The sequence below is a fragment of the Branchiostoma lanceolatum genome, chromosome 10, assembly GCF_035083965.1.
Source record: "Branchiostoma lanceolatum isolate klBraLanc5 chromosome 10, klBraLanc5.hap2, whole genome shotgun sequence".
Lineage (NCBI taxonomy): Eukaryota > Metazoa > Chordata > Leptocardii > Amphioxiformes > Branchiostomatidae > Branchiostoma > Branchiostoma lanceolatum.
Window position 1 is genome coordinate 14,801,350 of NC_089731.1, and position 27,311 is coordinate 14,828,660.

Here is a 27,311-nt window from a genome sequence, read left to right on the forward strand (position 1 = left end):
ACTACCCCTAGGGTCTTTCTTTTTGCCAATACAATACAATGCATGTTTACTTATATCACACTTACTGTAAAGGCCCGTTGATAAAAAAGTTACTACAACAAGCAGTATGTACTGAGCTATACAACTTGTCACTGTCATAGATATATAATACACGAGGCTCTTACACTTAGTCTAATAAAACTTGTGGAAAGGCTACTTCAGTACATTGTATTTTGTATTATAAGAAGAGGTTATGATATGAGAAGGGCTCTGTCTTGATTGTTGCATATGGCACAGATGCAGTGAAAAAATGTGCTATCAGTTTAGTCTGACATTTATTACCAGTACCACATACCTGAAGCAATACAGGTTTTGCTACCGCAAACCTGTAAATATGACTTGGTTGACGATACTGTTGAATGTATGTGGATGAATGTGGAAAGCTCTGCATACCTGACAACTTTTTGATTGGTAACGATAAAATGACAGCCAAAATTTCATGGCTGTAGAGTTGTCACATAAATAAAGTATCAGGTTGGAAGCATAACAAAAGTATTCATTTTCATGTAGTGTTTGTGTTTTTACACTATGTCAGTCTGTCACTGCGTTTGCAATGATAGTAACACTTTGAAATTCCTTTGTAAGTGAGCATTCCACTGTGTATATGTTACTTAAGAAACCATGTATTGTTTTGAATCTGATGCAGTTAAAATATTATAGATTACTACAGGATAGTAGTTTCTCTATTACAGAAACATACCTACTATGTTGATCAGTACAGGTAGAAACATAGCTACATATACTACCGGTATGTTGGACAGTACAGGTCTCCCCACAATGTTTTTGCCTCTGTATGTTGAACAGTACAGGCAGAAACGTACCTACATGTACTACCGGTATGTTAGACAGTCCAGGTCTCCCCACAATGTTTTTGCCTCTGTATGTTGAACAGTACAGGCAGAAACCTACATATACTACCGGTATGTTGGACAGTACAGGTCTCCCCACAATGTTTTTGCCTCTGTATGTTGAATAGTACAGGCAGAAACGTACCTACATGTACTACCGGTATGTTGGACAGTAAAGGTCTCCCCAAATGTTTTGGCTCTGTATGTTGAACAGTACAGGCAGAAACGTACCTACATGTACTACCGGTATGTTGGACAGTAAAGGTCTCCCCACAATGTTTTGCCTCTGTATGTTGAACAGTACAGGCAGAAACCTACATGTATTACTGGTATGTTGGACAGTACAGGTCTCCCCACAATGTTTTTGCTTTAACACGACATTTAACTGAGTGTGAGATACAATGCGTTCTGGTAGCAGAGGCGATAACTTCAAAAGAAACATCTTTAAGCAAAAATGTTGTGTGTCAGTGTCATGTTTTTGAGTCGTAAGGTCATGTTAGTGTCTGATCTAGATTTGTACCTAAGGAGACTTGTTTGATTAACTCGTACAATAGCCTTTAAGTGTAACACCTACTGTAGGGTGTTCGTATAGGTTTAAGATAAATGACGTCAATTTTGACTTAGAAGCTGTTAATTTCAATATTTCAAAGTGACCTTGCGTCATAGAAGTGTTACTACGGATACAATGTCAGAAATGTATTGTTTTACCTATTGATGAAGCACTAGCTCCCTTTATACCTGAAAAGCCTTTTATGTACATCGTGAAATATTCATGGGATATCTTTTGTCATGGCGTTTCTATTGTGTTGACTCTTTTGTTCTGTCATAACCTGCCATATCATGTCATAAAGATTTAGCATTCCGAAGGATAGGGAAGGCTTTAAACTGTAATATGTCTTTCAGCCCAGGGGAGTTGACAAAACAGCTTCCCTAGCTGAAGGACGTAGTGTTGTGCTTGGAAATGGTCCAAAACTAGAGACTGCCTCAGAGATTCATTCAAGCGAATGTAGCTTTGGCCGTGGACGAATCTTACGGTGTGTCAAATTGTGATTTAAGGAAGAATCACTGTCTTGAAGGTTTTGGACGCCCGCGGATATATACTACGGACAGGCAAGCCTTCAGAGGAGGTTGGAAAATCGTCGAATGCGTAGCTGAGATTGCGCTCACATTTCTCCAGGATTGTATAGCCTTCCGTGACTAACCTTTTCAGGACCGCTGATCGGATTTGAAAGACTCGTAAGGACTTGTATATCAGATGTAAACATCGGATGACCTCGTAGGCCAGTATGTAAACTAAACTGCTGTCTACTTTCAAATTATCTTTTGGAAGGCCACGTTTTGGGTTGTCTGGTGGATCTCGTTGGACCACGTCAGTTGCTGTTGGCACGTTTTTTTGTGTGTGTTCCACATAGTATTTTCTTGCCAACGTAAGTCTTAACGGATACCGTCATTTTTATAAACTGATGTAACCATCATGGCAATGATGAACAATTACCACCACTCCAAGATGGACGGGTCCTGGGTGTACGCGAACATCACCGGCCCTAGTCCAGTGCCAGGACATAACACCATCAGTACGTCCACCCAGCACGTCCGCACCTTCTTCGACCTGTCTGGCCAGGCGCTAAGCGGGGCCGGTGCCGGGGACATCATCCACTTCTCCCGCTACACAGGCAAGGTAGTCCTGGTGACCAACGTGGCGTCGGCCTGCTACCTCACAACACGGGAGTTTACTCAGGTACGTATACTAGAAGCAATGTCATGTAAAAAATAGCACATACATTTCGAGGGAAATTATTATAAGATTCACAGGAAATAACAATTACGAGATCTGAAATGTTATCATTGATGTTCTGTCATGTATACACCACGGCTGCGAAACCTATGCTGGCTCAACTCATTGTCGGACTACAAAACTGTTATTCGTGCGGGAAAGTAACCTTGCTTTCAATAATTTTGAATAGAAACTCTGCTTTTAATTGTTCTGGTCTTCAACTATCATTATGTATCGACTGTTAACTACGTCGACATTATTGCTTTGGCTTTACCGTATAAGCTGATTGTAAAATTCGGCGCAATTCAGTTTTTGCCACAATACCGATTTGTTCCGTAAATAAATCAATTGCAATAAACCAATCGCTACAGGTTTTGCTATCGCTTTATCCCCCGGATCCTCATGCAATGGCATCAATTACTTTTGTCGGAACACATTAGCCCGCGTTCTGTGCAATGTCAGTATGAGTTCGAGGATTATGTGTTCTGGCACGCCCCTTTCCTATATTGCAAACATGCTACAATATATATGAACATTACAGCATGTCAACCTGTTTTGAATACATATCCAAAATGAATGAAATTCTATTGCAATTGAATTATTATCCGGGTCGTGCATTTCTTGTGATATTACGTTTCAAGAGACAGTCACCGTAAAACCGCTTTATCAAAAACACAGGAGACCTAGTGCAGTTAGTACAAGTATCTGCATATCTAAAATGCCCAGGGTAAACTATAGTCATTAAATCGATATCCCAGATAATGCGCCGAGTGACCTTATTTCAATTATGTTGTAATGAATTATCTTTATGAATTGGGCACTTCTTGCTATCAATTGAATGTCTTAAGGTTTCCGTGTGAAGACACAATTGATCAAAACTGTCTTAAGGTGACATAAATGGATATTAATGGGGTCGAGACCTTTAAGGGACAGTGTTGTCCAACAAAGTAGGGCGGAGATTTTCATGCCTCAACTTTAGGGGTAAGAATTTCTTAGGTTATTAACAAATTGATTTGTTAGACAAACGATATTATGAGTTATTCAGTTCTAATACCATCGCCTTTTTATGTATTTGGTACTACTAGTTAAACGATGTAAGATTCCACCTTACATTTTGATAACCATCTATTGTTTCTATCATATTGATATTGACCGCTGTCTCATTTGCTTCCCCCGAAGCCTTCAAATGGAAGAGCCCTGAAAATTACCGTAAAATCCTAAAGTTGCTGATAAATTACTTTTCATCATTAATGACCTCTCTGAAATCAACAAGAATTGCACGCAGCAACTCGTCAAATCTTATAGATATTAATGAAGAAAACGCAAATGATGATATGTCACTGACTAAGATTGGTTTTTAGAATTCGATTAGGCCCTTGTCAAACATAGCCGACCGTGGCCTCCGGAGCTTCTCCAGACCATGGCTGGAGTTAGCCGTGAGCAAGGTCATCAGTGGTTGGCAGTTAGATCGACGAGGTTGTCGACTGTCTTTAAAAGTCGTCTGCGCCAGCCGACTATGAATTTTGTAAAATCAAAGTCGGGAAAGTCGTATTCTGCTTGGATGTTATCAGAGGAGCGAATTTGAGCTAGAATACATGGAATTGTATGGTGGATGCCATGCTACTCTTAACTAAGCGCAGACCTTGTAATTGGTTGGGGAATTAAGAGATGGTTTGCTGTGGGGGACTGTTTGTACACTGTTCTGATTGGACACTCTTCCGTGCATGGCTATTTCAATGGGATCAGATAAAGTACATTCCTTTGAACGTGTATGCAAGTATAACGTTATTGTACATTCCTCTTCCTTACAGCTGAATAACCTGATGCACCTGTACGGCCTGCACGGCCTGGTCATCCTGGCGTTCAGCTGTAACCAGTTCGGACACAGCGAGCCGTTTGAGAACGACGAGATCGTCAAGTGTCTGAGATACGTGCGACCCGGACCACCCTTTCAGGTATGACGTTCGCTTTAAAGGCAACCAAAGCAATGTTATGGCCCAGAAAATGGAAAACAAAATGCTGAAATCTTTATGGTAGTGACATTTACTAACACTGTTTAGCACATTTGCGTAATGACTTCACAATGTGAGCATTTTACAACCGCACAAAAACGAGCCGTACAATGATCCTCTTAGTTTCGCGAGCCTACAAAAACCCCCGCGACGATTTTCAGTGAGTTCTCATATCACACCGACGTCATATTTTTGCATCATGACTGTTGCTATACATTGTGATGGTGTTGTTTGAACTAACCATGTTTAGAAATGACTAAATAAATGGACTTTCAAAATTCTCAGGCCCTAATATTGCTTAGGTTTCCTTTAAGAACTGTATTTTTCTACTTTGAAATGTTGTCATTCAAAATTGTTTAACAATGCAACACACCTTATAGCATTGAAACGCACGGGACGAGTAGTAAGGTCTCCTGGCTTCCGGAAATCGAACCCGGGCCGCCTGCTCACGAACCCAGCACACTTACCACTAGGCTAGAGGTCCGCACCAGCTAGACTGGTCAGTAAGTGGTGCTTAAGACAAACTGTTCCAGCACCAGCAGTAACACATAACGTGACCGAATGTTAATTTCTCTTCATAAAAGAAATATACCATAGCCGTGACGACTGTTGCAAAGTTTGAGTGTAGTGTTCTACTTTGTTGTGAGGACTGCAAGCAAGAGAAGCCCTTGAAACAGTCGCCACGGTTAAATTGAAAGTGTTTCTATAAAGTTTTTAATATGACTTCTACCAGCACAGATGAGCTTTTAGTCTAAATGTTTTGGATATCGATGATGATATGAATGATGTGAATGTTGTCCGTCTCCAGCCCAGTTTCCAACTGTTCGTGAAATGTGACGTGAACGGGTCCCGGACACACCGCGTGTTCGACTTCCTCAAGGACAGACTGCCCTACCCCAGTGACGACACCACCATGCTGGTCGCTGAGTCGTCAGAAATCACGTGGAACCCAGTCAAAGTAAGTTCAAACGTCCTTGATTTGTCAGGTTGGTACGTCACTGAATAAAAAGACTGATTTTTTTTCACACAACTAAGAGATTTTTCAACTGACGTTTCGGTGACCATCTGTCACTTTCTTCAAGGCAATTCGGAGTGGTTCACCGTAACGTTAACCGTGATGAGGGGGGATATAGACTCAGTCACGTTTGGGACCGCATGTAGATGATAATCGTTGCATTGTTTTTTTTTGCTCGATAGCTGTGTATGATTACACTTCAGTACGTTTGGGACCGCACTGTGATGTCATTCCCTGTGACTGTATATGTAAATACTTTGCGTTTGGGAACGCATCTATAAGCAGCGACACCTGTGCTGCAGTGCAATGTGAACCAGTCAGAATTGCCTTGAAGGAGGTGACAGGTGGTCACCGAAACGTCGGTTGAACAAATCTCTTGGTTGTGTAAAAAAGAGTCTTTTCATTCAGTAACTTCAAACGGGTTGCAAGTAACGCTACTTCACCTAAATCCACAGGGTAACATATATGAGGGCCTGCATGGGGGGGGGGGGGGTAGTGATTACGAATTACGGAAAATTTTTGCCGCCGATTACGAATTACGTTAAATTTTCAGAGCTGATTACGAATTACGTTAAATCATGAGGCTTCCCAACCGACTTAAACACTTAACGCATGATTCAACTATCTAGTTCTACATCAAAATTATTGATTTTCATATTTATTGTGGTGACAATGAATCTGTTGATAACCACACTAAACCGTATAATGAGTAGCCGTGACGGCGGCAGGGAATTTCGTAAGGGAGGGGACTTCATATGGGAGGGGAAAGCAAGATATTGCTGAACGTACGTTGACCACGTCGAGACGTCCGGGAAAATTGTGAAAATCTTGACCCCCTGCAATGCTATAACCTTGATTTTGAGTGCCACATTTTGCTGTTACACTAAGCTATGTTTGATGACATATCTATAAGTGAAAAGAATATACAAGAGTTTAATGGTATGGTGCGCGATGCCCCGAGTCCCGACATATATCGCACTGGAGCGGCCCGGCGATTGTAGGTGGATCCGGGAGAATACCCGGGAAAATTGTGAAATCTCGACCCGCTCAAATACATTTTGAGGGGCAATATCTGCACTTATAGTGAAAAGTACACAAGGTTTTCTGTTAGATCTTATATTGTTTGCCCTCCTGACATATTTTCGCCGGAGGCGTACATGTAACAATCGCAGGTGGGCCTGAGGGCATACACCCCGAGAAAATTTTGTAATCTTTACCCTTTGAAACGCTATTTCCTGCATTTTTAGGGGCACAGTTGGCTGGTAATCTAAGCTATGTTTTATGGCATCTCTTTGATTGAAAAATACACATCGTCAATGATTCCAGCTTGATATTTGGGGGCGACGCCCTCAGAACATATTCTTTACCAGGGGCGCGACAATACTAACTGGGTCTGGGCGCATGTTTCACGGGAAAATTTTGAGATCTTTACCCTCTGAAATGCTATTTCCTGCATTTTGAGGGGCAACTTTGCCGGGAGACTTTGCTGGAAATAAGCCTACGTTTTGCTAGTAACGTTAGAGTACGTTTTACGTTGCATAAAGGTAACTGCCTACGTTTTACGTAGAATCAAAGTGACCAATTACGCGTCACGGCCAATGTACTGATTACGAATTACGTTGATTTAGGGTGGCTGATTACGGATTACGAAGTCTAAAACGGCCTGATTACGCCTTACGGAAAAGGGGCATGCAGGCCCTCATGAATATATCCGGGATTTTTGAAAACCGGGTATTTAGTGATATATGCTAGATGCATCAATAATACCGCAAGAAATGCAAACTTGACAGACAAACAGGGCTAGAGAAGAAATTTAACATGAATAGCATCAGTGACAAAGGTAATCAATGATATCGGCATGTAACAGAAAGACATGATATCGATGGTTCATTCTTTTGCCACATGCACATTGGTGTCAACTAACTCTTAACGAAACATGTGTCGGATTTAGGTAAACCAACGTTACATTAAACACAAAGAAGGTAAAAATGGAAAATTGAACAAGAAAATCTAAGCAATTCAAAACACAGGCGTAGTGGCGACGTTGTTTTCGGTAGTCTCTCATTACCAGCTTTTTGTCAAGTTCAACTACAGATCTGATAAGGATGTAATCTTAAAACAACAATAACAAATCCATAAATAGTTTATTCAGGTTGAGATCCCTGATCAACAAAGTTGCTTGTAAGTAGTGTATACCCGACGACCGTCGGTTTCAGTGACAGTCTGTCACCTTCGAATTCAATCCTCATGGCAATACTGATGACTGACCCTAGGTGTCGCTGTAACTACTGCATCATATTCAAATTAGAAAATCCAATCATCCAGTTGAAGAACTTGAATTGTCTTCAGATATTTCTAACCTGGCTGTCTAATCTTCATAATTGTAACTGCATCAATATCAACTGCATCGTGCACGCGTGTAGCGCAATCGGTAGGGTGTTTCGCCCAGAACCGAGAGGTCCCGGGTTCGAAACCGCTGGTATACCCCGTTGTTGTGCCGTTGGGGAAGGCACTTTACACGACTTTTCCCACTCCACCCAGGTGTGAATGGGTACCTGACTTCGGTTGGGGAAGGTCGTATTGAGGTCACCTGCTGGCGCTGAATGGCAGCCGCCCAGACCCTTGCGACAGTTCCACAAAGTGCAAGTGTGGAGCAAATATGTATCTGTTCTATATTATGTGATTGTAAACCCTGCAGCAATTTAGCACTGGCTGCCATTGCAGGGGTAATTTCTGACCAATACACCATTATCATTATCATTATTTAACAGACGTGTAACGTTATACCCTATTTCCTTTCAGCGTAATGACATCACGTATAACTTTGAGAAGTTCCTGATTGGTCGAGACGGACAGCCGTACCGCCGTTACAGTTACAAGACTCCCCCCTCCAGGCTGCACCAGGACATCAAGAGACTCCTGGGAATCGAGTAATGCACGTATCATCCTCCACTTCTCTGGGGTGTTGTTCTTTTGTTTTTCACGTATAGTTGATTTAAAGGAGCATTGCACTCCAGAAGCGCAGCGGGTATTATTTTCTGATACATTATATTTTTCGGGATACAAATGCACCCGACTTTTGGCTAAATTACCCCAGCTGTCTTTTTGACAATAATCCTTTTCTAAATCCATGTACCCCAGTACGGACTTGTTTGGCAAACTTCTGGTACAATTTCTCACTACCAGTAGATGCGATAATTAATCTAAACAAAAGCAGTCAAGTGACTATCACACATTCAATAAAGTACACAAAAAGTTTGAAGACTATCACGTCTTGGAATACAGAGATTTTGGTACTTTTGTAAGAAACATTGAACTCTGGCATTGTTGAAAGGGCCTTAGGGGAATCTATGGACGTGATCGATATAATGTTCGCCTTGCGTTCAGGCTTCAACTTATGGTAAATTTGACAAAACAAACAATGATAATAACAATTTAGTCTCTGATGCATAATGATACCCACTTCTGGAGTTGCATGCTACTCTAAGTATTATCATACTCGTAATCCGTAACACTTATGCGCTACCAACATCATAATCAGATTCAAAATGCACCATAGTTGATATTGAATCCAACAATTATATCAAGGTAGGGTTCTATTGAATTTTACAGATGGGTCCAATTTATCCTTCTTACAAGTGCATAATCTGTTTAACTGATCCGACATACATTTATTTCTCCCACAGGTACGAAAACATAGCGATTCGCCCATGGTTCCAGGACCCCGTATGGGAGAGTCTGCCTTAGCCTGGTGAACATCTCATCAGGCAGTTTTACCAGCCGTGTACTTTGTCTCTGCTTTGGGGTGGTTACACATGCGGTGAGGTACTTTGAAGTTGTGGAAACTCATTTGAATATGCTTCTCTATTGGTGCAAAAAGAGGTGTTGTCGTAAACTGTTTATCAGTTCACTCTTGGAGGATGCTGGTAGATGGAGACCTTCAATGGAGCCCTGCATTTGCTCCAAGCTAACTTTACTTCCAAACGCCATGCAAACTTACCAGGTCCTACTTTAACATCCACCACTATGGTACAACGTGAAAATATGAATTTTGGGAGGCAAACACCGGAGAAAATTACATGTACTAGCACTGAGTTTAATGAACATTTGAATAAATGGCGCTTAAACACTTTCCAGTAATCCGGATGTTTATGAACAAATACCAATGATTAAAGTGTTACAAATCATCAGTTTCAAGTAGGAACGTCTGTATTTCAACTGGAACAGATGAGATCTGGCTACAAGTCAGTAGATCGGCAGTACAAATGTATGTACCTAGGTTTTATCATAGATTTTATTGCAACATTACAGGGCTTTTATTTAAAGTTTGGTGAAAAGTATACAGGGTGTTCAGAGTTGAACTAAAGACTAATCTCCAAGCAAATCTATCTGTGGCAAGGCAGATTCTAAAGGGCCAACCAGTACCAAAAGCCTCTGGTAGCTTTTGGTACTCAGGTTGGCCCTTTTGATACTACCTTGCCACTGATAGATCTGCTTGGAGATTAGGTCAGACAGGTTGCACAAAAGAAGGCATCCAACTCTGACTTTAAATGGATGGGCACAAGAGACATAACCATTTATGTATAGTACTATTTTCCATTGTAGACCTCCAAGTTTATGAATCTACTGAACAAACAAAATGGGATTGTCCATAGCACACTACATCTTTAGGAATATTTTAAAGCAATGTATGTTGAAAATAACCAATTTTACTGTATATACATATAAGGAGATACAATCTTTTTTTGAAGTTCCTTGATACGAACAAGGTGTTGGAAGGTACTGAAGCTTTTCACTCTAGTATCCAAGGAACAGAAATGATGTAAATACACTAAATAAATTCATGAAAATACAGCCTGCTTCATCGTTCTTTACTTTAAACCAATGAAACAATTGTACATGCCAATATAATCTTATCATGATAAAATAATCCGTTTATTCTTATGTCGAAGCTCAAAGCAATGTCAAGAATGGGCAGGAGAAATTTTACAAGAGAAGTACAGCATCACAAGGATATGATATCATCAAAAATATAATAACATGTTACAAGCAGAGCATGATGAAATCACGTATTGTAGCGTTGACATGAAATAGTACTGTGTTACTCAATTAAACATGTTAGTTGTGACCCTTCTGTATCCCCAATGCAATAACTCAAGAACCCAACAACACTTCAACCGCAATAATGGGCAAGCCCTGCCCTCTTCTGATCCCACTGTTAAAGCGGACTCTATTTTCAGTTCTCAAAGCCAGGTTTGGCAATACTTTACAAAGTCTTTACAATAGTTTCCCTGCTTTTTCCACATCTGGAAACACTTGGCATTATTTAGAGTTAAGATAGATTACATTTGGCGGAATACACGTCACAATCCAAGCAAAAGAAAACAAATTAAGAGACACTGTGACGTAGATAGTAAAGACAAACATACTGTCTACACAAGGGATTTAAGTGAACATCTGAAAACAACCGATAGAGAAAATCGTGAACGTACGATACAATGAGATTGTTCGGCATATATTATTCGAGACATTATGATGTCATTTTTCTTGGTTATCAAGACTTGCTGTATATATTTATATATAATTCATAAACTAATCCTGTTTGGTAGGACAAGGCAAATTGTCTCGCTAATACTTTTTACCTATCATAATGAAAAAACTTTGACAATAGCAATCTTACAGCAAGATTAACTTGGTATGTAACTGAAAACAAAGCGTTTTTCATTTGCTTTCATCTTTGCCCCTTTTTGAGGAGAGAAACCTTTTGAGTTCATTCAAAACAGAAACATGCATTTTAATCATTAGTACGACGCTGTATTTTGTGTAGTTTTGAATTCTGTGGAAATGTACATACAATGTAATCTCAAGTTTCTAAGTGTGGTCAGTTACAAATATTACCTTCATGTACATGTAGTACAGTTCTTCTAAATGGTATTCTAAATGGTATACAATTATAACCCCCCTCCCCCTTACCTACTGTACAGGTACTTTCTACATCATTGGTGTGCCATCGTTCTTAACACATATTTGACCGTGTAGGCGAATGCAGCGAATCCTACGATTACAAAAATGTTGGCCAAAGTGCTGCCGATCATGCCACCGTTTGCCCCGGCTGGGTTTGGGATACCGTTGTCTTGTCTGGGGTCAGCAGACGAGTTACCACTACTTGCTGCCTCGTGTGCTCTGGTCAACTCTGCTTCCCTTTTGGCAAGATCTCTTCTGATGTCCTGCAGAAGATGCAAAAGGTTTTGGATCATTGTACAGCGGAAATTCCCCAAGCTCTTTTCGACAAGCAGAATGAACAGTGTACCATGGCTTAACGTCCTGTTCTAAGTAAGGACTGCGACCCTTTCCGGTAGCGTGAATGCTGGGTGAGCAAAAGATGCAAAAGAGAAAATATCTCAGAATAGAAAAAATTTGTCTTCTGCAAACTTGACACATTTGCATGATTGTGGGTCCCTTTTTAAGCCCATCACGCAGTACAAAAATCAATCGGTTAACATGTCTGCTAATTTTATTGGCATTTTTGGCAGTAATACGCTCAGTAGTCTTTCGATCATCGCACGTTTTTTGGGGATTAGTCAATGTTTGTAAGTTAGGCCATGTTGATTTGATTACATGGATGACTTCTGCATTTGCATCATTTTTCGGCCATACTATACTGTAAGTCATACAAAGAAGCTGAAAATATATGCTGTAAATTGCAAAAAAATAATTCAGAAAAGGGATACTAATGTTGTAGAATGCCAAAGTAAATTCCAAAGTCAGAAGAAGTTTTAAAAGAACAAAAATGAAGAATTTTTATTTCAAGTTTTGTTAAACCTTCCTGACCACATAGATTTCAGAACAAAGGCAATTCTTTTTTTGCCAAACTTTTTCTTATTTGCACGATTGCATCAGTTTTGGGGTCCCCAGAGGATGTCATCCCTACAATCAAATCAACAAGGCCTTACCGAGCCCCAGTAGTGACATGATATGATACAATAGATTTTCAGGTGAAAAATATAAGTGACCTTCTGTTGATTCTAAAATCATGTGACCTGGCAATAAAAAAAAATCCGGCCGAAGCCCATTGACTGTGTGACAGGGGCTTAACATACCTAACATTGTATAACATGTCCAACAACACCAAAGTGTAGTCTGTTACTGAGATGTGATAAGAAACGGCAAAGCACAAACCTCAGAAGTTTCTGGGAAGAGTTCACAAAACGTTCTGTCTTTCAGGTTATATGGTCCACTCTGTAGAGCCAGTTGTCTTTTCTGAACATGTAAAATACAAAAATTATATTTTACTGTAAAAATTACATGTTATAACAGATGACAGACCTTAGCAGTATAAGGTAAAGCGGTCGAACCTCAGACTGAGGACAAAGTATGACGCTTAGCTAGTAGTGCAATGCGGCTTCGCTACGTCTCGCATTTTTGGCCAAGCACACCGGGTCACCCCTACTCTTCTCAATAAGTGTGTTGGGTTCTTTTACGTGCAGAGGTTTGATGCTTATGCCTGAAGCTCCCTTATACACGGGGCCACTGGCTTTACGTCACCATCCAAAATGACAAATGCAACCCCTTACAACATGTCCGAGCTGGAGTCGATCCACGGAATTTGATCCAGATGGCAAAGCAGCGGGGATGCGTTACTGCTTGCGCCACGGGGACATGCAAGAGGAAATATTCAGCATCTATTTTACAAGCATAGATAGAAATCTAGTCTGCAAGTGCAAATTTAAACTGTTTTGAGTGTTATTATTAGGTTTTTTCCAACAAACGAATTATACAAGTGTGTACTCACCACATAATCTGATGTGTTTATACTGCCAAGTGTTGGGGTTGTCTCCAACTACAAAATATAAGAAAAGCAATTGGTATACATTATGACGTAATGTCGACATCTTAAAACAAAATTTTACAAGATGTATTAGTTAATCATTGTTGTACTTGCACTTAATGTTCTGCATCAGACAATATGTCAAGTGACCTTCTTTAAAATTTTTGAATGTTAAGATTTGTAGGACAAGATGCTGATTTTTGCAAAATCTGTAAGAAGAAACAAGTCAAGAAAAATATAAATAAATTCAAAGCACTTACCATGAAGCTAAGCAGGCCTGTGAGTATGGTGGACACAGACCAAGCAGGGTTCCATGTGTCTGGATGGAAGTCACTGATGGACAGGCACAACCTGAAGAGAGTAGAAAAACCATAATGACTATTGACAAAGCCCCCTGCATATACACAGCTGAAGAGCTAGATGGCGCTACTTCATGATGCCACAAGAACTGCAAGGCTCAGAAGAAGCTTAGAATGAAGTGAATATCATATATCTAAGCAAGTAATGAAAAATCATTTGAAACCTAGACAAACAAAAGACATATTGAAGACGTTAAAGGTATGTTTGTAAAGTTTTGGTCAATAGACACAACACAAGTTACATATCTGTCAGCGTCGCATACCTGGTATTACATTTAAAGCGTCCGTTCGGAGTCATCATGTAGATACTGGGGGGCTTGAAGGGGAACTCCCTGGGGAACACAAGTTTCCCATGGTACTGTCCGCCTGTGATCAATAACGGTAAACATGATACGGAACTCAAAACAGAGCACAACACAGCAAAAATATCACATCAAACAGGAAATTTCATGTACTGTAAATGCAGAAATGTTCGCGATGGTTTTATGTTCGCGGTTTTCGCAGTAAGCTCTTTGTCGCAAACTTAAAACCACCATAAATTTTTTTGCCCTCCTACCCCCTTGTCTATTAATTGTTGTTTCAAATGCACACTTAAATCCACCGCAAACACTCCATTTTCTCCCTACTGTGAAATTAAAACCATGCTAACCTAAATGCATTTACAGCACCCTTAACAGTTAGATGGTTGATGAGCATATGTGAAAACTCACATCTTTTACTCATGTATTTGTAAATCTACAATTTGCATGACTGTGTAAACAGTTTACAAAAACTACCTACCTTCATATGGGGAGTTTTCTGGTCCTTTCACAACATAATGCCTAAATAGTGTAAAGAAAATAGTATCGTTAGTTGATCATCTTTTCTAGTATGTTCCATAATATTCCACATCTTATATGCCAGGCCCCAGTAGAGAAGCTTTAGACGTCGATTAAGGTTAGTCATCCAGGTAATAAGATACATCTAATAACAGTTACTCAAGCAACTGGATTTTTGAAAATTCCAAAATCATATCCAGTTGCTTGAGAAACTGTTATTTGGTGTATCTTATTTCCTGGATGTCTAAACTTCATCGATGTATAGAGGCTTTTTATTGACGTCATACTAATCATACTTTGAATCCGTTGACAACCATGTTGGTGGGTAATTTGATTAAGCAGTATATGTGTTTAACAGACGTACACTGTAATCCAACATGGTGCAAATGACGTCATATGAAAAGCCTGTATTGAACACACATTTCTGCATCAGTGAAAGTGATCTCGATCCAGTTAAGCTCACAGAAGAGGCGGCTATTTCTCCACTGGTCGTGACAGAGAAGACAGATGCTATGTACAGTATTTACAGGTTCATTGTACAGGGGAAATTCCCTTAGCTCTTTTTGACATGCACAATGAACAGTGGACCACGGCTTAATGTCCCGTCGTAAGGACTGCGACCCTTTCTGGTAGCGTGCATGTCAGGTGAGCGACACAGCCGGAATCGAACTCACGGCTTCTAGATCCAGAGGCAGGGCCGCTAATAACCACTGGACTACAGGGCTTGAAATTCATTTTTGGAAATAGGTGCACTGGTGCACCCAACCAGAAAAATTAGGTGCACAGAAAAAATTTTGGGTGCACCACATAAAATAAAGCTGTCAACAAAACATAAGTTTGAATCTACTGCCTCTCTTAAGAACATCAATCTGTAATTCTATCCAGATTTCAAATTTCAACCAAGCAATACATCAAATAAAGAACACCAAAACGTTATATTATTGCTTTTTCTGATACTTACATTTCAAGAATACTCTGTATGCTAGTGTACAAGAGAACCGGTACCCTATAGCGTACAAAAAAATCTAGGAGCATTGGTGCACCCAGAGTCAAAAATTAGGTGCACAGCTCCAATTTTGGGTGCACACAGGTGCACATGCACCCAGTATATCGAGCCCTGGACTACGTGCACTACACAGTACTGATGTACTGACCATTCCAGTATGTTGGAGGGGAGGGGTGCTGCAGTGATGTAAGGCACGGGATCCTTCATCAGCCGCAGGTAGTCCTGCTTCAGCCGCTGGGTCGCTGTGGTCGGCGCTCGCCTCTGGGCCATGTCTGATACACTACAGGACACAGGGATGTAATGTATTATGATTTCTACATCATTGTTACCCCCATATAGCCTCATCAGGGGCAAAGTAGGGGGAAGTTGAGGTCCCGGGCTAAGGCGGGCAGGCCTCCAGCTTTGCACGGAACGACTCAATGGTGGGAGCCGTCACAACCGTGCCAGGCAGGGCATTCCACTTCCATGGGGAAGTATGATTGTTTGTATGTGTCCGTTCTAGCATAGATTTTATTTATTTTATTTATTGGAAGTGTAACAAGACACTACACGGTCTCTCAGGCAGCATGGCTGATTTCGAGAGCCAACATTTACAGGGACAAAACACAAATGTATAGATAGTATAGCGTAGATGGTGGCTTCCCCGAGCATGCCCCTGAGCTGGTTTCAGTAAACTGCCAGTGTCTTATATCAATATACCACCTTATGTCAGTTATTTATATCAATATACAGCCAAAACGGCCCCAATAAAAAAATCTGGTCAAGACTACTCAGGGGACTGAGGGTACCGATAAAATCTGGTCTACTAGTAATCTCCAAGCAGATCTACACGGGGCGCGAAAATCGTAAATGCTAGCCAGAGAAGCTCCAGCCGGCCCCGTAGGATCTGCGCTAAGACGGGCCTGAACAAGGTTATTAACACCCAATTGTTACCTAATCTCCCCGCAGTCAAACTGCGCTTAGAAAGAAGGTGCGAATTGTGCCGGCGTGCGAAGCCCCCGTCATGGGTTAGCTGCGCGCCGTCTCACAGTTACCCGGCGGCAGGTTTGAATTCCAGATAACAATGGCAGCAAGCAAGCGCTGATGGACGGAAAGAGTCCGCCGTAATTTCCATGCTATCTGGGAGTTTGAAATTAGGGATACTCAACTAGATGTCATTCTAGCATGTCTGGAAAGTACAGATTGGGATTGCGACGGCCGACGGGCAAGGGGAACTCCCTGTGCTACCAAATCGCATTCCGCTGTGGCTTGAAACAAAACTTGTTTCGGTCGTCTCACCGTTACGAGCGCTAATCAGCGACCAAGTAAGGACGTTATGTAGAGACTTCTCAATCCACCGGACGACGCCATGGCTTCTGCCATGCATAACTCAAGACATGACAAACGACAAGACTCGGGTTTTACTGAAATGAATATAGACGCGAGAATCTGACTCTCAAAAAGATACAAAGATGGCGGTGTTTTCGGCGTGAGTTTTACACCGCATCCAAGCATGAAATAATGGCCAAAAACAAATTCCAAGTTGTGGTTAAAAAATGACACGCCAAGCATTCACATAAATAAAACGACATTTAAATCAATTACTGTATAACATTAAACTAAATACTAATGGTGAAAATTTGTCTAACGGAAAACTCTTTTTAAAAAGTCTTTATGTCGATACGTTTGCTTTGATGCGTTGTGATGCGGTGTGTTCCCGCACTATTGTATCTGAGGGGAAACACTCCCGCTGTGAACTGGCGCGGCCGGCTACGTTCGTCCCAGAATCAGGTTGTAAACGATAATCCCTGCCAATTTTCACATTGGAGTTAAGCAGGCACGAGGAGGAGTAGAGGCACCTTTCTCAATAGGTTGCCCCTCCTCGTACCGGTTAATAACCTTGTTCAGGCCCGTCTTAGCGCAGATCCTACGGGGCCGGCTGGAGCTTCTCTGGCTGACTGGAGCTTCTCTGGCTAGCATTTACGATTTTCGCGCCCCGTGTAGATCTGCTTGGAGATTAGTCTACTAGTACATGTAAGTGGACAGGTAGTATTGTATTATGATTTATATTAACATAAGCATGACCACCACATTGTAACTGGAAAATTGAAATGTTGAATTGAAAAGTAATCTTATTTTTTTGTTTGTTGACATTTTGCACGTATAAGTTTCTTTGTAACAAACCTACGCAATTCAGGGTATATCATGTGTGTATTTCCCTGCCTATGTACGTTTGAGGAAGTAATAAATAAATACATTTAAATGATCCTTTCTTATCACACACAGATGCACACGAATTTTTAACATTGATTAAGAAGATCCCACTTTTTTCATGAGTTCATAATCATAGAAAGGATAAAATTTGACCTTCAATTCAATTTCCTTTACCTTCTGTTTTGGGGGTACAAAATTCCTAACGAAATGACACGGCCCCCTGAACAGTTTGTAAAATTTGGCACAAACATAGGACTGGTGTGTTCAAAAAGCATGTAACGTATACTATTATAGACTAGAGTAACTGACGTCTGAACATGAACTACATAAATATTTTGTACACTTGTGACTTGTATCATGTTTTCACTTCATTTCGTTCTCACTTGGCAATAGACTATTGGTTTGAAACATGTACTTCTTTTCTATCAACCACCAACCGCTGTGCATTTTGAAGCTAAATTTTGAGCCCACAATTAACGAGATTTTTTTCCTTGAAAGCAAAACTACAACATAGCCCCCCCCCCCCCCCCCCTTCCGTCATAAGCTTCAACGTCGACTGTTATGTCCGACCACGGAGCTCCTTGGTCCGACATGAAAAAAAACACAACAAACAGAAAATTAAACATGTCAATCACAAAAATAGCTTATCAACGTGCCCTATTACAAGACAAGGGGACATCCTACCTGCAATAAGCCGGCTTAAGTCCCTTAAATTCGCCAGGAACGGACGGAAAACGTCCCAAAATCCAGGAACTTTCGTCAATCCCAGGTACTTTTACTGATGACGTCACGTTTAGTGATAGGCATGCGCAGATGTAAGTAACTACCATTACGATAATGGGGTTGGAATACCTGCGATAATCTAACAGAAGTCAACAACTTTTCATCTTCAACAATTATGATTTTAGATATCTTATATAATTATAATATCTGTAGTTGTATACTTTTTATCATATATTTGCATTCAAGTGCATGAGTGTTGAGTGAAGTAATCTTATTTTCCTCCCCACTGAAGAAATGGGCGCATCCAGGAAGTGATGTGTTCTGCTATTTTTTCCAGGTGAGAACGTGTCGAAGCGTTGTTGGTGTGTAAGTATGCTATATTTCATCACCTAAAGTCCATCATAAAACACTTAAAGAAAAGCCAGGAAAATTATGCAATCTGAGCAATGTTTTCTTGTGTTTCTATTGCTCTTGTTTGGAAAAAGGTGGCGTTTTGCTTGGAACAGCATATTTGGGCCTTCAGCATTTTGGGACACCCCCCTCCCCATGGTACATGTGACTTATTTGTGAAGGGGGATCGGATGACAGAGAAAAAGCAGGAAATTCTACACCTGATTCTTCCAGACAAGGGTAGTTACTGATCCAGCTTTCCTTCTGATGTCATTGCATCCAGGGCTTTAAAATTATGAAACTGTTTGCATGAAAGTTCATCTGAATTGGTAAATTACATTATGGAGAAATCAAACAGTCTACATAAATGGCGCACCAGCCGTCTTTGAGCCGGGACGGGGGGCGATATTGACTTCCAACAACCTTTGACCCTTTGCTAACATCACATGAGCATACAGTCAAGGATGTTAAAGAAAGAGTTTATCTTTAGCCTCCTTGATATATATGTTTAGAGCAATAATTTGGGTTAGATAGCTGAAGATGACTAGTCTTAGTGATTTAGTCTAGAAATTTGGGTGAGTCCATCTTTTAGTTGATTAGTTGATTAGTTTACTTGTATTGCAATAAACCGTATTCTGTTCTACCGTTGACAGGTGTGTGAGGGATGCTCCACCGGTTGTGCCGCCGGCGGGTCCCAGCCCCCGCAGTCGCCGTCCTCATATTCGTCCTCCTGTACTTTGCCACCCTATACATGCTTAACTGCAACATGACGTACGAACAGTACAAAGTTCTGGAAAAGCAGAAATCCATAAGAACTTCTGGCAGTCATTCTGAAGGAGGCGATAAAAACGATAAAAGAGATAACCAGGATGCAGTCACTGCCAAGGAGTATGAAGCATTTCTGGTGGTGCTTATAATGACGGGGCCAAAGTATGTTGAGAAAAGGAACGCGATACGAGAAACCTGGTTTACTTACGGGGACGACAACATCCTACAGAGGTTTGTTATAGGAACAGGAGCACTAGGCGTAGATGAGAAGGCGGAACTAGAGCAAGAAAACGAAGAAAATGGAGACTTGTTACTACTGCCAGAGTTACAAGACTCTTACGATATCTTACCCCGAAAACTTCTCCTGATGTACAAGTGGCTTAACGAGAATGTAGACTTTAAGTACGTCTTGAAAGCAGACGATGACACATTTGCAAGACTAGATCTCATCCAAGAGGAACTTAAAGGAAAAAGCACGAATAGACTGTACTGGGGTTTCTTTAACGGAAAAGCGAGAGTTAAAAGACGGGGGCCATGGCAGGAAGGAGATTGGGTATTGTGTGACTATTATTTGCCGTATGCCCTGGGAGGAGGTTATGTGTTGTCGTCAGACCTGGTCCAGTTTGTGGCTCAGAATACGGAGTGGTTGAAGATGTACCACAGTGAGGATGTTTCCCTGGGGACGTGGCTGGCACCGCTGGAGGTGAAGAGGGAACACGACCCCAGGTGGGTTGGCCATACGATCATCACCAAGCAGATGAATCTGTTTATTTTGTTGGCCTTTTGCAGCCTTATTTGCATTTCTGCTGCATTTCCAGCTTGCACTAGAAAAAGCAGCGGAAAAGGACCACCAAAATAATGACAACCGATTCATCTGCTTGGAGATTAAGCCAAACATTTGGAGAAAGGGTCACTAAGCTATAAGGTTCAGATGCCAATCCTAACATCTTGTTACAAATGTACCCATAGCTACATGTACATTTTGTAAGTATCGGATCATATAATAAATATGTCTTGTTGCTGTCCATTATTATTTTGTCCAAAATTCGAGTCTACATGTATGTTACATCCAGTATAAACATACAATTTTACAGTATCTTACTTGTATGACTATACCTAGAGAAATAATAAACCATACTTAGTGATATAACAAATCATTCTATAATTGGTGTTTGGTACATTTAATTTTTTAATCAAATGTACCAAACACCAATTATAGAATAATGATAAAAGTCATTACTCCTCTTTCCCCAGGTTTGACACAGAGTACAAGTCCCGAGGCTGCAGTAATCAGTACCTGGTGACCCACAAACAGTCGGAGGATCAGATGAGAGAGAAGCACCACCGGCTACAGAGCAGTGGCAGACTATGTCACACAGAAGTACAGTACAGAATGTCCTACACATACGACTGGAGCAGCCCTCCGTCCAAGTGTTGTGCGAGAAAAGAGGGAATACCATAACTTGTGTAGATTTTAGGAGACAGTTACAGAGCAGTGTCACACAGAAGTACAGTGCAGAATGTCCTACATGTACGACTGGAGCGGCCCTCCGTCCAAGTGTTGTGTCAGGAAAGAGGGAATACCATAACTTGTGGACATTTTAGGAGACAGTTACAGAGCAGTGGCAGACTGTGTCACACAGGAGTACAGTACAGAATGTCCTCGGTCCCCAGAAAGTGCGAAATGGAACGAAATGGACGACATGGAGGAAATTGGAACAAAATGGAACAAAATGGAATGAAATGGAACAGAATGGAACGAACTTAAACAACATATGTAACATTATGAAATGAAATACCAGTAGTAGCGAAATATAAGGAACGTTGTAACATTCACAGTAGACCGGAACAGGAAGCATTTTGAATACAGAAGTGAGTGGTATATAAATAATATAACATGTTTTATTTCTTAAATCTATTTGACAATATTACTGTGAATGTTACAACATTCCTTATATTTGGCTATGTACTGGTATCTCATTTCATAATGTTACATATGTTGTTTTAGTTCGTTCCATTTCGTTCCATTTCGTTCCATTTTGCACTTTCTGGGGACCCGAATGTCCTTCAGATATGACTGGAGCGGCCCTCCGTCCAAGTGTTGTGCGAGAAAAGAGGGAATACCATAACTTGTGGACATTTTAGGAGACAGTTACAGAGCAGTGGCAGACTGTGTCACACAGAAGTACAGTACAGAATGTCCTACACATATGACTGGAGCGGTCCTCCGTCCAAGTGTTGTGTGAGAAAAGAGGGAATTCCATAACTTCAAGAGATTTTCACCCTCCCGAACAGGCCCGCTATCGCTTGGTAGCATTACCTCCCATAGCGGCCCTGCCCTTTCAAGCACGTAAAATCACTTCTGGCGACGTCACCACCAAAACAGCTTTCAGCCAATCAGAGGGTTGGCTTAAGCTCATCTAGAGCAAAAGCGGCGCAAAGGACGCTGGCATGCTATCAACCAATCAGGTTACACCTTACATCACTACTTTTGGTTCAGAGCAAAGATAACGGCTGTTTGTACCAAATAAGGCTAGCTCATTAATTATTCATGAGCAACTGTCAATGACGTCGCCAGAAGCGATTTTACAGGCTTGAAAGGGCAGGGCCGCTATGGGAGGTAACGTTACCGAGCGATAGCGGGCCCGTTTGGGAGGGTGGAGATTTTAGGAGACAGTTACAGAGCAGTGGCAGACAGAAGTACAGTACAGAATGTCCTACATGTACGACTGGAGCGGCCCTCCGTCCAAGTGTTGTGCGAGAAAAGAGGGAATACCATAACTTGTGTAGATTTTAGGAGACATTACAGAGCAGTGGCAGACTGTGTCACACAGAAGTACAGTACAGAATGTCCTACACGTACGACTGGAGCAGTCCTCCTTCCAAGTGTTGTGCCAGGAAAGAGGGAATTCCATAACTTTTGGAGATTTTAGGAGACAGTTACAGAGCAGTGGCAGACTGTGTAACACAGACGTACAGTACAGAATGTCTTACACGTACGACTGGAGCGGCCCTCCGTCCAAGTGTTGTGTCAGAAAAGAGGGAATACTATAACTTGTGGAGATTTTAGGAGACTTATATTTTGTACTAACCGTTAGTCAAAATAATGTAAAGGACTATCTTAACTTTACAAACGAAGTTGTATTCTCATAAAATGTTCTTCTTCCTATCTCCACTGTTAAAGTATAATCATAGAATGTGACATTACTTCTATATAATATGTTATTTCAAGAGATTTTAGGAGACTAATTTTTGTACTCATCGTTAATCAATGTAATGAAAAAGAGTATCATGACTTTACAAACAAAGTTGTATTCTCAAAAAATGTTGTCCCTCCTCCTTCCACTTTTACAAGATATAGCTGTTGTCGTACAGGAATGCCATACAGGGCACCACTGTCCTGAACAAGGAGCACCTCGTTAATGTTTAGGTTCCGCTTCTCAGTTATTCATTCTTAGTATCTTACTGTTGATCCATTCTGCTGGAAATATGGTGCTAGCCTGATGGCAACAAAGAGAATGATCTTTGTAGTGTGTTCAATAATGTCGTTTTCATGTTCAGGTAACTCTCAGGACAGAGATATTATTTAAACTTCATAGTATTTTGTCTATATATCTATCTATGGTCTAGGGTGGGATTAAATACAAGGCAACTCACAGCAAGCCGGGTTTGACAGAAACTGTGACGTCTTCTTGTCTCCAACTCTCTGGTTCAAACCAAACCGCGCAATTTATAGCTGCATGACGTCATCACCCATCATGCATTCTAACCAATCATGTGTAAACATATCACATGATGTACTAATTACCACTAATTGTATATGGCTCAAAGGTCACAACCTTTACAGTAAGTCCAAAGTCTTGTCATGACGAATTCACTCCATTACTTAAGAGGTATTCTCCCTCTGAGGCGGACGAATCATTAAAGACGACTTCTATGTGTGAACTGTCAGGACCTGAATGTGTTGTCCTCAATTTTTGTCGACCAGGTTTCTTGCCAAACTTTGTAATCCTTTTTTCCAACCTGCACTATTCAGGGTGGTTCCATTTAAAGGGGAACTCAACAGTAGAGGAGAGTGTCGTGGTTCTGCAGATAAGATTTTTCTGAATGTAAAAAGAAGTAATTGTATTGGCAACTTGCAATGGACATTGAACTTGGACTAGGCAGCAGTATCTGCATGATAATATTCTGATGCCCCCCCCCCCCCCACGACAGATTACAGCCAGCCATATTATATCACGAACAATCATTGGACAAAAACAGAACCTTACAACCTTACGTTTCGGCTAATTAACCATATGTGGCCACCCGTGGTATATTGTTAATGAGCCGAAACGTAAGGTTGTAAGATTGAAACGGTAGACCGTAGACTAGACGAAAAACTTCTGGTGGCTGGAAGCAGAACCTTACAACCTTGTGTTTCGGCTAATTAACAATATGTGACCACCCGTGGTGAATTGCTAATTAGCCGAAACGTAAGGTTGTAAGGTTCTGTTTCAAGCCACCAGAGGTTTTTCGTGTGGTGAAGTGTTAATAAAAAGTTAATTAGACGAAACGTTAGGTTCTGTTTCAAGTCAACGGAAGTTTTTCCATCTAACCTACCGAGTCATTAACAATCAATTACCAGACCGGCACGTGTCCTCAATAATAATAGAAGACCTTTATTGTACATATCTACCCACTGGGTTAAGTACAGCTAAATGAGCCGTTTTGTAAAGTTGTAAGGTTATGTTTGCAATGCAAGGACACTTTTCCAACCAGCCTGACAATAAGACTCAATTAGGTAAGGAGATTGCCACATTAGCCATGATTTGTACATCGGTATGTTTTGGGATAGAGGCCTGTTTAATAAGTATTTGTATTGTAGGGCCCATAGTCTGTTGCAAAACCCCATGCAATATCACTCTATGGTAAGTTTTTGGTAGGTTTTGAAATGCCCCTTGTTCTACTACATGTATGTCCAATTTCTTGCCATATATATTGGCTATTGATATAATCTAGATTGACCTCCATTTTTATAACGTTGTTCTTTGAAACAAGTAAGTAATATACACGTTTCAATTGATAAGCTTAAGGTTAGTAACTAGTAATTAAACTGGGAAAAACATGTAACGGCATATGATTCTAACTACATTTTGTAGATTTCGAAACTTAGCTTCCTTGTATTCATTCTCAAAGTTTAACTGAAATATCATATCAGATATTATAGTGAAACCACTTTTTGTAAACACACACACACACACGCACACACACACGCACACACACACACACACACACACACACACTACAGAGATGCTATCTATTACTAATTTTTAACAAAATTTGGGCAGGTGATGGAAATAGCAAATATCTAGAATATCAAAACAAGAAAATTTTCAATCTCATAAAGTTGGTGTGAAAAACTCACTTTTTGGGGAAAAAATGTATACGTTATCAAAAGGGCTTGTGCCCACTATGAAACGACTGTTTAACAGAGTGACTTTTTCTGTAATAATAGATAGTATCTCTGAGATGTCTAAACTGCCCGGGCCTCTTCAATGTGGGGCAAAAACAGACTTTTTCGATAATTTTGAGCATTCTTTCATTCATTCGGACAAAATCAAGGAAAACGCAAAAAGGCCTAAGGCTAAATAAAGTTAAATCTGTACAAATGTCGCTACAAAACTGGTATCCTGAAGTGGGCAGCAGCCGACGAAACACCGCTTACCTTACGCGAACTACGGGGATTTAAGGCCTGTGACACTTGAGCGATACGTAATTGATGGGATGACAGTTTTGTAACTGTTAAACGCGTGTTCGTATCAATACCCGACTTCGGGGGCAAGAAACAGGGGTAATGTTGGCTTTAATATGGATCGAGAATGGTCGTGTTGTTTACATCATTCGAGGCTTTGTTCTGTGTTGAGATGAAATATCAACAGCCAAAGCTCAGGGTTATTTGCATTTTGTTCTGACTCAAATTACTGACCACCGACAGTGCCCACGGGCTTGTGTACTAGTCTCTACCAGACTAACTACGCCGGCTATAGGTAGAATATTTGCCAGGGTTTCACTTGCAGGCTCCGTTAGGATTACAGATTGGACCCTCACTAGTACTGCGTAGGCAACTCCTTCATACAATTCACTCTATTTGGCCAATTTCTACTATTTTCCCCAGCGATCCGCGGGGCCTGGTAGAGGCTACTGGTGTACGCCGCTTGTGTTTATCTACTTTTTTTATTATCTTATTATTTCATTATTCATCTAATTTTCTGTCAGTGATATCGACACATTTATTTTGCACAAGAAAATCTGCCGGTAGAATCAAAGCGTCATTAGGATGGGGATGTTGGGAACTGTTAGTAACGCTGAAATTATCATTTCATGGTCGTACAGTTTGACACGTTTTCGTCACTATCAGTAGAATAATCCAAAGTATTTTTATGACAATAATTTGCGTTTTCTTTTCTGTCACGGAGGGCAAAGAAAACTCTTGAAATACAAATCCTGAAGTAACCTCCCTACATTCTTAATAGTACATCCCTAACAAATAGAAACAATGCACACTTCTATTCTAGAACAATGTCAAGCGCGCATCCCTACCGACCACAATCGAACACCTTGGTAACACGTCAATAGAACACTGCAACCTCAGCCAGGAACGGACGTGCGCACACATCTCTGCAGAAAAATCGCTTCCCGTTTTGGGCAGCGCGCGCGTTAGAGACACACCGTCCGGAGAATCGTTCACTAGCCGTCTCTGCACCCTGAGGTGAAATAACCTCGCCTTGAACCCTGACGCCAAGAAGTTATGGTCACTTGAAAAGTTGCTCATCATCAGAGAACATTTAGAGGATTCCCCGACGCCATCCTGCAGTACCCGTAAACTCCGCAAGAGGTCGTTCCATCCCCTAAAAGTGCTCTTGGAAATCTGAGTTCCACCTTCCATATTTTCCACACTGCAGTCGGACCGAGCAGGATGGGTTAGACACAAGTCACAACTCCGCCGGGCCTGGTGCCTTCAGAGGCACTGAAGGACCAAAGACTCTATTAGAGCGAACTGTTGTTTTGTTAAATCACGAACTGTACGGATTTTATTCTTCGTTTTTTACCAGTTTTACGTCGACCGTCTATTCAAGAAACAAGGTAAGAGCGAGTTAAGATGCTTGGAACGACATCACTTTTTGAGAGTCACAGTGGATGGTTTGAGTTTTGAAGGGTATAACTTATAAGTCATAAATGCTTGTGACCGTGTGTTAACTGGCCATGGTTGACAGTCTAAAAAGCCACAAGAAGGTCCTACCAGCCTTCAGTCGCAAGCTGATTTGCTTCGTGACAATTCTTTCATGGCGGGTTCTGGTCTAGAGGCGACAACTGGATTGACCAGGACGTGTTTCCGCCCCCCTCCCACAGTCAGCCGTGCAGTCAGAAACGATTGTGAATTTAGAATGTATTTTCAACTGTAGTTAAGTGCGAAGCTCCTCTAAAAAGGTAATTGAAGTTAGTAAGAAGTAAAGAAGATTGACATGCATGCTGTCTTTTTACTTGAGTTACCCTGC

The 27,311-nt window shown here is 41.0% G+C and overlaps 3 protein-coding genes across 4 annotated transcripts; 2 read left to right on the plus strand and 1 right to left on the minus strand.

Annotated features, from left to right (window-relative positions):
- Positions 1 to 2,352: 2,352 nt before the first annotated feature.
- Positions 2,353 to 8,669, plus strand: LOC136442996 (glutathione peroxidase 2-like). The gene is made up of 5 exons (XM_066440040.1): positions 2,353 to 2,625; positions 4,473 to 4,616; positions 4,959 to 4,975; positions 5,424 to 5,631; positions 8,491 to 8,669. The coding sequence occupies exons 1-5, from the start codon at positions 2,362 to 2,364 to the stop codon at positions 8,620 to 8,622; spliced, it is 765 nt and encodes a 254-aa protein (XP_066296137.1). The 5' UTR covers positions 2,353 to 2,361; the 3' UTR covers positions 8,623 to 8,669.
- A 1,875-nt stretch (positions 8,670 to 10,544) lies between these two features.
- LOC136443518 (ubiquitin-conjugating enzyme E2 J2-like) lies at positions 10,545 to 18,725 on the minus strand. Its single transcript, XM_066440790.1, has 8 exons — positions 18,577 to 18,725; positions 15,848 to 15,979; positions 14,656 to 14,696; positions 14,139 to 14,241; positions 13,777 to 13,867; positions 13,481 to 13,528; positions 12,868 to 12,948; positions 10,545 to 11,915 (listed from the first exon to the last, which is right to left on the minus strand). Exons 1-8 carry the CDS (start codon positions 18,720 to 18,722, stop codon positions 11,685 to 11,687), a joined length of 873 nt encoding a protein of 290 aa, XP_066296887.1. The 5' UTR covers positions 18,723 to 18,725; the 3' UTR covers positions 10,545 to 11,684.
- A 187-nt stretch (positions 18,726 to 18,912) lies between these two features.
- LOC136443709 (beta-1,3-galactosyltransferase 6-like) lies at positions 18,913 to 22,809 on the plus strand. 2 transcript variants are annotated; one of them, XM_066441059.1, is made up of 3 exons: positions 18,913 to 18,977; positions 19,659 to 20,499; positions 21,028 to 22,809. In XM_066441059.1, exons 2-3 carry the CDS (start codon positions 19,670 to 19,672, stop codon positions 21,233 to 21,235), a joined length of 1,038 nt encoding a protein of 345 aa, XP_066297156.1. In that variant the 5' UTR covers positions 18,913 to 18,977; positions 19,659 to 19,669; the 3' UTR covers positions 21,236 to 22,809. The 2 variants fall into 2 exon arrangements, with proteins under 2 accessions (XP_066297156.1, XP_066297155.1); XM_066441058.1 differs by having other exon boundaries at positions 18,921 to 18,981.
- The last annotated feature ends 4,502 nt before the right edge of the window (positions 22,810 to 27,311 follow it).